The sequence below is a fragment of the Podarcis pityusensis genome, assembly GCF_964106645.2.
Source record: "Podarcis pityusensis genome assembly, chromosome: 3".
Lineage (NCBI taxonomy): Eukaryota > Metazoa > Chordata > Lepidosauria > Squamata > Lacertidae > Podarcis > Podarcis pityusensis.
The window spans coordinates 34,616,375-34,628,636 of NC_138026.1; the positions used below are offsets into that span (position 1 = coordinate 34,616,375).

The following is a 12,262-nucleotide window of genomic DNA, read 5'->3' on the forward strand; positions in this document are numbered from 1 at the left end:
CTGGCTGTAATTCCCTCCCTCATTAATCAGTCTCGATGTTCAGATTTTGTGGTGGTATACCAGTGGTCTAGAATTTTCTCCATATGTTCAGCTGGGTTGGTGCCTACTGAAAAATCACTGGCCCATTTAACAGAATCAGAGAAAAAGATGCCAAGTGACTGGGAGATGCTTAACAAAACATTGGCTGCTTGACAACACCACATTGTCTGCTTGCTGCTTCCTGAGGAAGAAATTGAGAATAAATGAAACTCTCTACAAATTAGTTCTTCAGGGGGACTGGGGTGCCTCTGCCAGGTAAGAAAAAGAAAGCGCACATAAATTGATTCCTGCTCACAATCTATCCCTTGTGAGTCCTCTCTGCAGTCTTTCCTTGCATGGAGAGATAACACATCTGGAATTCAAACATATTTTGACAAAGAGAGAGAGACAGAGAGAGATGATGGGGTGGGGAAGCAAGCTTTGGGAGTATTGCCATGTGGCTTCACGAGTGTCAAAACTGGTACATGAGTTTAATGTTGCCCCCCCCCCCCGCCCCAGCCTATAAAGAAATCTGGTTAGGATGTTGAAATATACTCAGAGTCGCAAAGTGATTTCATGCTCTTTATTCAGCTCATAGTAGTGAGGAGGAATGAATGAAAGTCCCCTCAAAGTATCTGCTTTATATACATTATTTACACAATGGGCTGCACATGATTGGCTAATTCCGGAATTCTACTGTAAGCCAATCAGGTTGTGGATTCACTTCTATCTGGAGCATGATTGGGTGGTTCTAGGACCAATCAGACTGCTACATTCTGAATCCTATTGTTCTAGGACCAATCAGACTGCTGCATTTTGGATCCTATTCAACTCAGTACATAACAGATGTATTGTCAATGTGTTAATCCTTATTGGTGCAGTAAGAATGTGGCTTTGAGACTCCTGCAGAGCAGGTTGTGAAGCCAGAACCAGGCTGTGAAAGCCTTTTGCTTACATGCACACTGTTGTTTCACCAGAATAAAAGCTTTGGACTAGAAAATGATGAGGAGAAGGCAAATGGCTTTTTATTCTGGACTGAAAGCTGGCAACAGATATTTTTCCTTGCTGATAAGTCAGTGGAAAATCACATCGGCCATAGAATGTTCTGAACAATGTCCTTCCAATGGGGGATAGGGAAATCTAGCAGTTTTGGATTCTCACCCACACCACCCTACCAGTTCTCCATCTGTCTGCATCAGTTTGTGAACTTTCCCCTCATGTATATCTGTCAACACTTCATTGCATCCCCCCCCTGTAATGTAGACATTTTATAATGCAGTCTTGACCAATATAATGCATTTTTCTTTGTTATTTTATTCATATATACATTTTTGTGCACTCTCTCCTAGTATATGCAATTTTGTATATGTTATTAAAACACTGCAACATCTAGTTGAGTTAGCAAAAATAAAAATCTAAACTATCCTTCTGAAATCTCTGTAATTTAGGCCACAGCCACCATATATGAAAGAATTACTTCTCTCACACTTGTTTTTATTGTGCTCTCAGTCAAACTAATTTGTATTCAACCTAGAACAATGCATACTGGTGCTTCAACTGAGGATAAAAATAAATACATAAATAAAAAACAACCTAACCTCATATTTGCCCAGCACACCCATTGCCTGTGTGAGGAGTGGGAGTGGCGGTAACAGAGAAGCTGCCATTGCATGCTGCTAATTGACCTAGGAAAGGAGAAGCACAGCTGGGAAGCTGAGTGTTAAGGAAACAACTTTCAGCTCATTGACATGCCATGTAAGGATAAAATAACCACAGGCAGGACAGCAGTGGTGGTTCCAAATTCATAGCGAAGGAGAGAGAGAGATACGCTGGAGGAAAGTGAAAGTAACAAGCGGTAAAGACCACAGACCCAGCCACAGTATGGGCTTTGAAGCACTGAGAACTAGGAAGTTAAGAAGCATGTGCAAGAGGGTAAGGGGCCACTGGCAGAAATGACCAGTAAGGCTGGAAGTTAGAGATGCAGGCCTACCGGCTGAACTCTATTAAGAAAGTGGGAGTTTGGGTGATGGTACAGAAAGAGGAGAGTTAGAAGCTGGGCAAAGAAAGGAGCAGAAGGGAGAGAACATTATGCAACAAAGCTTTAGTTGGCCTGGACTTCCTCAGTGAAAGGAACAAAGAAAGGCAGGAGTTTGAAGGCTCTCTAGTGTTCATTACACCCGTGACAGGCCATAGACTAAACAAGGAGAGCCACGTGATAGACAAGAGGTCCAATGATGAGAAAGAACTTTTACTAGAACATTTCCCTCAAAAATGATGAGAAAAAATTCCAGCAGGAGAATCTGAAGAGTTCACTAGCTCTGGTGTTGAGAGAGGTTGGGTTTCTGAGGACTTGTAGGACACACAGCAGAGGAAGCCTCACAACACATCAGTCCATGTTTACGTTTTGCCCTGGAAACATATTTCAGTCCACCAGAATATGCCACATTGCTGAATAGGTATGACTGTTTTAACAGAGATAGTAACTTGGACTAAACCACCAAGAGAGTAGAATTTTCTCTTCTATTATTTATGACCAATTTGATGTATGGGATGCTGCAGTTTGAGAAGAGGGTAAAGTTTCAAGGCTCCCATCTGATTTTCCTCTTATTTTCCCTGTTATTCTGTCATCTATTAGATTTCTATGTGCATTTTATGCAATTTCTTTTTCCATTTATCGCACAGTTTGCTATAGAATAAAATATCATCACTATAACTAATAAATCAGAAAAACACTATTTTGGATGTCACAGAAAATGTGTTCCAATGTTAGTCTTAAGAGCCTATGGATCCTTTTGCTTCAGTTTAGATGGGTGAAATAAATCCATAGTACTGAGTAAGATAAAGGCACCTTGAGGCATTACTATTCAACAACTCACCAGCACCAAGTCTTCAAAAACAGCTCTTGCTACAAAAATGAACTACATGAGATAAATTTCAAAGAGCTGTGCAATTTCTCAGGGATTTCTGGGAGTCACGTGGCTGAAACAGAACACCATTTTTTTAAAAAAAACATTTGCAGCATATATATGTAATATGTCAGATGCAAGCAGTGCAGGCTAGGAATTAGGAACTTGGTAACTGGTGTTTTTTTAGCACTAAGTGATTTCAGTGGAATAATGAAGAAAAATATTGTGACCTTGCTACAATGACAAAACAGTCACTTAAGAGCTTCCATCACATATATACTCAGTCTAAGCAATAATCCCACCCCACAGTGGCTCACACTAGGGTGAGGTAAATGGTAGGCTGGACACTCAGTCTGGCACAGTGTTTCAGCATTTCAGTCACTTAGTCTCATACAAACCAAGGCAAAAGGTTCTTCAACTCTGTACTCCACAACAGAGATAAGTGGAAAACTCTACCAAAGTCTTTGGTGAGGGAGAATGAAAGAGCCCTTTGCTTGTGTATCAGCCTGTGGAAGTCAGAATGGAGGCAGTACCACTGACCTTGCTTATTTCAAAAATTTTAACTCTTACTAAAAAGAAGGAATTTGAATTATGGTGCTGGAGGAGACTCTTGAGAGTCCCATGGACTGCAAGAAGATCAAACCTCTCCATTCTTAAGGAAATCAGCCCTGAGTGCTCACTGGAAGGACAGATCCTGAAGCTGAGACTCCAATACTTTGGCCACCTCATGAAAAGAAAAGACTCCCTGGAAAAGACCCTGATGCTGGGAAAGATGGAGGGCACAAGGAGAAGGGGACGACAGAGGACGAGATGGTTGGACAGTGTTCTCGAAGCTACTAACATGAGTTTGACCAAACTGCGGGAGGCAGTGGAAGACAGGAGTGCCTGGCATGCTCTGCTCCATGGGGTCGCGAAGAGTTGGACACAACTAAATGACTAAAGAACAACAACAAAAAGAAGGATGCCAACTAGGAGGTGAGACATCCTAATCTGTGGCTATTTCCAAGCATGATTATCCCTTGTTTCTATTGGCCACATGACCAGCCACTTTGCTTTTGCAAAGTCCTAGCATGGACTGAAACCATGATACTTATGTGGCAGAAAAAAGGGTGTCATCTCAGTGCTGGCTAAGGATGACCTATTAGAGAAGGAGTAAAGATTACCCAATCTCAGTCAATGTGCCTTCTTTCAAAAACCAACAGGAATCTGTACCACCAGAAGGATTCTCCTTCCATCTCACTCCCATAAATAAACAGCACTATTAGTGACTGAGCATAGTTCAGTCATTATGTCACATAAGCAGCAGTACTGCAGGCTGATACATGAGCAAAGGGCTCTTTAAGTCTCTCCCACCAGTGTGCCAAACAGAGGCTTTGGTAGTTCTCCCCATAGCTCTGTATAGGAGCAGGGAGTTGAGAGCCTGGTCATGTTCTGTCCTACTTTTGGCAAGAAATGATGGTCAAGAAGGATGGGTCACCACAGGGAGTTAACATGAGGACTCTTCAAGGATTCTACCCATGTGTAAAATCAACATGCAAGTAGGGAGGGGCTAAACTCTTTCATCCCTATTGCCCTCCACAAGATGGAGGAAAACTGGCTCTCCCCCATCAACTGGTCTCTTGACTTGGTCATCTTATCTCCTTTTGGTTTTGCTTCACCTAGTCAGGATTTTCTCTCTCAGCAATTTCTTACTATCCTTTTTTCAGTGAGAATATTAATAAACATAGCAAAGTCAGCCTGTGTCATATAGTGTTTTGTCACAGGATGATGTAGTAGCTTGCTTTGGTGACCACTCCTCTATTTTCCAGATGAAAGTACCACATCCCTTTAATCTGCTCTCATACTTCAGCTATGGCATTGCCTTAATCCATCACATTGACAGTACAAGTGAACACCATGCACTTCACATACATACAAGATGCCATAAATTGTTTTAAAAGGCATTAGACAAATGGTTCTTACTGCTGCAAAAATAACACCACTGCACTGGTTCACCATTGTCCCCTTTATAGGAAACACAGGTGGGCAGACTGATCTCGGTGGCATCGATCTTCTTCCTTCCAGTCAGGTTTTAGTATCCCTACAGAGCATAAAGACAATGGGCCATGTATATCCTTGATGAATGATTCCAGTACAATGGTTCAGCTATAATCCTACAACCCTCTTTTAGAAGCAAGACTAGTTGAACAGCCTGTCTTACTTTGAGTAAATGTACAAAGGATTTGGTTGCTGGAAAACAATTTTTATTTTCATATCTGTTGAAATTTTTTTACATTTATGTCAATGTACAGGAGAAAGGCAAGGAGAGCATTTCCAAAATATTTCCTCTCCCCCCCCCCCCATGGAAGGAACCTATGCATACAAAACAAATAAACTGAGCATTAACTCATCCCTTTCTCAGCAGAGTGCACTACTGGACTCCCCCAACATCACATTCTGTTTTATCTCTTATGTATTATAAATAGCAGATGGCAGCAGATAAATCTTGTTAGCCGAGGACCACCACTGTTACAATCACAAACCTGGACTGTGCCAAAAGGCATTAAGCACAGCCCCTCACTGCAAGACAACACGCCAGCACTCTGTTGCTCAATCCAGAGGATTGTTTCAATTTGTATGCCACATCAATTTGTTTCCCACAAAACATGTGTAAGTTTTGTGCTCTTGGCAATGCTATGTGTACCAGATGCACTCCCCAGCTAATATGTGCTCAGTGAAGAGTGCTGCCCTATTTGCACATTGGGTTTCCAACACTGGGATGTGAACCCTGATGGATCAGCAAAACTTGCCTAAACCACTTTCAAAGCTATATAAGGCAGCAGTTATCACCACATCTATGGCAGCAAATTTCATAAGTTAATGATGCTCTGTGTGAAGAGCTTTCTTTTATCTGCCCTGAATTTATTACCAATCAATTTTATTGAGAGACCTTGAGTTCTTCTGTTATGAGAAAGGAAGAATATTGTCGCCTTCACTCCCAATCACTCAGTGGGGTGATATCATTTCAGGTGAGGTCCCATCCTTCTCCTGTACAAAAGTATGAATATACTTCCCTATGCCAACAAGAAATGCCTTACATAACACAATCAATAGTTCCTTTTGCCCTCAAGGCAGAAACATCATATTGGTGGCTGCTTATTATTGATTAAGCAGTACCAAGACACCCCATTTCCCTTCAGTCAGGTTGCCTGGCTAACAGTGAAAATGACCATTATTGGTCCCCAGGCCCAGGACCTTATATTGTGAACTCTTGAATTTAAGATCTGTTACTTTAGTTCGTAAGGTCAAGCTGTTAATCCTGCATGGCTTCCTAGTTGGCTTGCTCATTATTAATGCTCTTAGCAGTGTCTGTCATTCTCAGATTTATTCTCTTTATCACATTCTTCCACCCTTCTCTAAGGTCACCAAAGAAAATACTGAACAAAACCAAGCCTACAAAAAAATCCCTAAGAAGAGATTGAAAGGTTGCCTTTTATCACAACCTTTCACCTTCCATTAGTTCATTACTGATTTTATGGTGTATGCAGTGGTAGCAAATATGAGCAATGCAATTCATTCTAGTGTTTAAGCATGTGATCTTATACTTACTTAGAAGGAAACAACACTGAACTCAAAGGGACTTACTTCTCAGGAGACATGTATAGGATTGCACTATAAATGCCAGATTTGGGAGAAGGCTTTTGTCTTGATATTTATTTGCATTTATAATTATTATTGAATTGCACATCTAGGAAAGTCATATACCCCACAAAGGATATATCTGACAAAAAGAAAACAATTAAATGTTCTTTGTCCATAACAGTTATTTTTAAAGTGATTATAGTGCACAATGATGTTCTGCTACAAGAAAAAACAACAGCATTATTAGGTGAAAAGCCAACCAAAAGCATCATAAATGGCACACTCCAAATAAAGCTGAACCCTGTGTGTGTGTGTTTCTATTTCTATATTGAAAAAATGCTCTGAGGGGAGGGTGTTCTTATGTCTCTCTCCCCCCTCTGGCCCAGCTTTCTCGGGAATGATGACCCAGTGGGGATTTTATTGATCTTCTAACTATGTCACAGTCCATTTAAAACAAAATGGTATATGTTTTTGACAGAGGAATATGACATATTACTGTAGAAGGAGAATGGATAGACTTGAGTGATGGTAAGAAAACAACAACAAAAAGCCTCTCGGGACACACGAAGAAAACAAATCTAAGATATGATGCTGTAAATGGAAGTGAATTAGGCTTTTTATGGCAAGATTTAGCTGTAGAAGAAAACAGAGATTGTAAGCACAGGGAGAAGTAAGCACCATTCATGCAAGTAATTCCCCCCTGTTCTTGTTTTTTTGTAGATTCTCACCGGGATACTGTTCCCAAGAGAGGAGAAAGATAAATCATGTAAGCATCATTTGGTGATGCATTAAGGAAGTGGTAAAAAGGTAAAGGTAAAGGATCCCTGGCAGTTAAGTCCAGTCGCAGACGACTATGGGGTTGCAGTGCTCATCTCACTTTACTGGCTGAGGGAGCCGACGTTTGTCCGCAGACAGTTTTTCCAGGTCATGTGGCCAGCATAACTAATCCGCTTCTGGTGAAACCAGAGCAGCGCACGGAAATGCCGTTTACCTTCCTGCTGGGGTGGTACCTATTTATCTACTTGCACTTTGATGTGCTTTCGAACTGCTACACCCTCTCCCCATCCACAACCACACTAGACCTGCTTCGCATCATTCTTGACTGTTTTAACCTGGCTGGAGTATGTCTTTCTTGGATGTAAAATAGGGGTGTGAGAGCTTGTGTAGAAACTTACCTACTGTACATTGGTAAAATCCAAATTAATTGCTCCACTCACCCCACTCACCAATGAAATGTGCCCCTCATCCCTGTCTCCAGAAAGTTGCCCAGAAGTGAATGTGGCCACCGCACTGAAAACAAGTTCTCTACCCCGAAGTACAAGAATGAAAAGTGTTTTGTTTCCTGTCCTCTTGAAAGGCTATGCAGTAAGGAAGTCTAGTTTTTAAGTACATGCACATACAACAGGTCACCATAGCACACTCCTCCCCCCTCCGCCAAAAGCAAAAATGAAATGCTTACTGCGTACTAACCAAATGGAGATCCACACAGGTAGAATTGTGTTTGCATGCGTTAACGAGGCAGTCATCAATATCTTGGTCACATTTTTGTCCTGCGTACCCAGGGTTGCACAAGCAGTAGAAGCCGTCAACAACTGCAGTGTGTGAAGGGGGGGGGGGAGCAGGTCAATCACATTTTGTACAAAGTTAGATTTTAACTGGAACTGCAAAACACTTAAATAAAGATAGCACATAAATCCTAGAGATGTAGTCCTATTTTCTCCAGAAATATAAAGGGCAATTGAAATGGAAAGAGAGAACAAGCAAGAGGCAGGGGGAAGGAAATGAAACAGTATTGTGTAATCGTCACTGAAATGAAAAGAAGGTGTGTCATACACAGGCAGGAAATGTAACCATGGGGAAACTGGATTTCTGATACAGGAGAGAATGACATCAGCAGCCATTCATGACAAATTAGGTAGGTTACTTCATTGTCATGAATGGCTGCTGATGTCATCAGGTATAAAAGCAATTTAGCTCCACACCGCTATGTTCCCAAATGCTCTCTGCTTTTACTCACCCCCTCCTTATGAATTAACTGCTCTTATCCATTCCTACGAAGAAAACTGGGTGCGATCCCCATCCCAAACTATCTTTACTGGATAAATTAAAAAAAATAAAAATTGTCCAGTAGCACCTTGGAGACCAACTAAGTTTGTTCTAGGTATAAGATTTCGTGTGCATGCACACTTTTTCAGATACATTGAAACAGAAGTCACCAGACCCTTATATATAGTGGGAGGGTGGGGTGGGTTTTTTCTCAGAAGGGTAGTAGGAGATGGGTGATTGGCTCAATGGGTATGATAAACCTGTAGACAAATGTTAACGACTGTCATCAGCATACTTTCTCTTGCTTTTCCCTGTAGGACTAATTGCAGTCATCAACAGGTTTACCATACTCATTGAGTCAATCACCCATCTCCTACTACCCTTCTGATAGAAATCCCACCCTTTTTATTTTATTTTTTTATTTTGACTGCGTCATACCAACACAGCTATCTATCTGAATCTAGTATTTTGACTGGGACATCACAGAGTACAGCAGAGTGCATCTACCGTGATGTTCTGAACCCAACACAGTAGCCAGTGCCTACATGGCCCCACCTGACTTAACAACAGGGCAGATTTCAACACAGTGCTAATATAAAGCTAATACAAACTGCTTTACAGCGCATGATGTTCAGTTGCTGGATGTTTTCCTAGATGGCAGGTGTCCATCTTTCCCTTCCAGGTATTCCCCTCCACACACACTAAAAATCCCACCCCCAAGGTGCATTTCTTCTATTGGGGAAAAGAAAAAACTTGTGCCCTTGATATTTTGCATCTGTTATTTTTAAAAGAAATAGACAGGGAAAGAAACATTTATTATCTGGAGGTGCCATTTTCACACTGTGCCACTTTATTTAAAAGAAACTGCTCAAGAGCTGAGGTTTGACAGCCTTGATCAGCTACTCTCATGAGTTTCCATGTTTCATTCTTGCCCCCTCCCAAGCTAACAATCAGTCCTTCCTCTTTTTCATCATTAGTGATGTAAAGAGAAAAGTATCTTTGGAGAGTTACATCTATACAAGGGACCCAGTGACAGCAATGATTGCAGTTCTTACAGGCATAGATTTATTATAGCCTCACACAGGTCCCTGGGTTCTTCATTATCTCTAAGATTTACCATGTAATCTAGGCTGTCACTCAGTCTCAGCACATGTAACTGCTATTACTCTCATTAAATGCTTGGAGCCCTTTGTTCCAATACTACTTTTTTTTTTCAAGACGCTTGGATTTTTCTTAATTCACAGTTTTAAGATGGAGCTAAAGCAAAGCACTTCACCTCCTTTTTAACTTGTCTATCAAATCTCAATAGTTATTTACTTCCATGGATACTCAGATCTGAACCTGAAGGGTAAGCTTTCAAGTAATTTTTTTTTTAAAAAAATATTTGCTGAATATCCACTTCTATGGAAATTTAAACTTCTTTTCTTTTTTGCACAGCTAGTAACCATTGTTATTCTTAAAAAGGTAAAGGTAAAGGTACCCCTGACCATTAGGTCCAGTCGTGGCTGACTCTGGGGTTGCGGCGCTCATCTTGCTCTATGGGCCGAGGGAGCCGGCGTTTGTCCGCAGACAGCTTCCGGGTCATGTGGCCAGCATGACTAAGCCGCTTCTGGCGAACCAGAGCAGCGTACAGAAATGCCATTTACCTTCCCGCTGGAGCGGTACCTATTTATCTACTTGCACTTTGACGTGCTTTCGAACTGCTAGGTTGGCAGGAGCAGGGACCGAGCAATGGGAGCTCACCCCGTCACGGGGATTCGAACCGCCAACCTTCTGATCGGCAAGTCCTAGGCTCTGTGGTTTAACCCACAGCGCCACCCGCGTCCCTTATGCTCCATTCTTATCCTCCATGAATTTGTTTAATTTGTAAACCACTTAGAGGTTTTCTTACAATCAAGCAGTATATACATTTTGTTAGATAAATAAATAATCTGCTTTTGAGGAAGGGCTCAATGGTTGAGCAGCTGTTTTGCATGCAAAGACTCCAGGTTCCATCCCCAGCATGCCCAGGTAGGGCCGGAAGAGAACCTTGGAGAAGCTACTGCCAGTCAATGTAGACCCGCTGTAGTCAACCTTTTTATACCTACCGCCCAATAATGCATCTTTCTTGATGGTTAAATTTCCTTACCGCCCACCAGTGCTTGATGGAAGGAAGATTCAGCTTGTGCCGTACAACCCCCTACTGCCCACCTAGAATCCTGAAATGCCCACTAGTGGGTGGTAGGGACCAGGTTGACAACCCCTGGTGTAGACAACAGGGAGCTAGATGGAACACTAGTCTGACGCAGTACACGGCAGTTTCCTATGTTCCTAGTTAAATAAAATGGTTCAATATATATAACTTGAAAATGGACCATGTCAGACAAATATCCACCTGGACAGACAGAAAGGGGAAGTCAAAGTGATCAAGTAACTGGAGCAACTCTCTCACGAGGGAAGGTTGTAAGATTTGGGGCATTTTATTTCAGAAAAAAGTAAGAAGGTGTTACTGAGCCCAACACTGGGGGCAAATCAGTATGCTTGGTGAAGGTGAGAATCCCAGAGAGAAGTGGAATAGAAGGAACTCTTCAGTCAAGAAGCTCTAACCACTGGGCTATGGCCCTCCTTCTTTGATACTGAGTAACTTGAATACTCTTCTCATCTATTGCGAAATTACAAAAGAAAAACTCTAAACCTATAACCACAAGACCATTAGCAGTTGTGGCTCTGCTACAATGATGGTATGACATCATACTACTAGCAAAGCTTCTTCACCAAAAAATTAAGACACATTCAGTCATGGAGGAGTGAAGTGACCAATTCTACAGATGGGGGGACTTCACCACCATCAAAGGCAAAGCCTTTATCAGGCAAGGGGGACAACAATTCTTCCATCCAAACAAGAGAAGCAGTTGGGGAATTTAGAAGTTCACATCCCCTTTGATTGGTGCCTGTGAATTGCTTTCCGGGCCTAGTTCACTGACAACCCCAGTTTGTACCATGTCAGAAATGGGCAGATGACTCAGCCATGAGTTTAACCATTACAAATTTTTCTGTGGTTCTCTTTACTCTTTTCCCACAGAATTTGCAACAGAATTGGCACTCCATCTACAGTATTTAAAACCCATAGAGGAAGAGAAACAATGGCTAAGTTACTGACCAAGGGCAGATTTATGGAGCCCAGGGAATGTAAAGTATGGATACCTTTGAATCTATGGTTAGAGTTTACAGAGCAGTGACTGATGCTTCTGACAACATTACTGCTTATAATATAATTTATTTGGGATAAGGTTTTGGAAGATTCTGGGGACATACAGACATGCTGTTCCCCCTTAAAGTAAGCAATTCTAAACAGTAACCTAACATCTTAGTCCACTGTCTGCCTCTGGCTGAACAACTACAGTATAATAAACTGCCTTAATTCTGTTGATTTTGATGGCACTAAATTATCCTAAAATTCTACTACTTAGACCTAATGGGAACTTGTGTCTTACTGTTGCAAGTGTTTCAGGGCATTGTAAAACTCTATTCAACAGAACACTTTTTTCCATTTCCAATTGGTTCATGAAGTGAAATATACAAAGTATACTGCCCTTCATATTTGGCTTTCCCTTGCTTGTTCCCATAATAAAGATTTAATGGTAATATTTATAATCCTTCCATTTCTTTAAAAAACGTGAGAGCTGAAATGC

General features: G+C 41.5%; 1 protein-coding gene across 3 annotated transcripts in view; it reads right to left on the reverse strand.

The window, feature by feature from the left end:
* The window catches only part of EYS (eyes shut homolog), a 500,175-nt gene that overhangs the window by 445,742 nt on the left and 42,171 nt on the right, over window positions 1–12,262 (reverse strand). For all 3 annotated transcript variants that reach the window (XM_080997889.1, XM_080997888.1, XM_080997887.1), the window contains one exon: window positions 8,016–8,137. In XM_080997889.1, coding sequence (XP_080854015.1) covers window positions 8,016–8,137 — 122 coding nt within the window. The remainder of the gene's footprint in view (window positions 1–8,015; window positions 8,138–12,262) is intronic.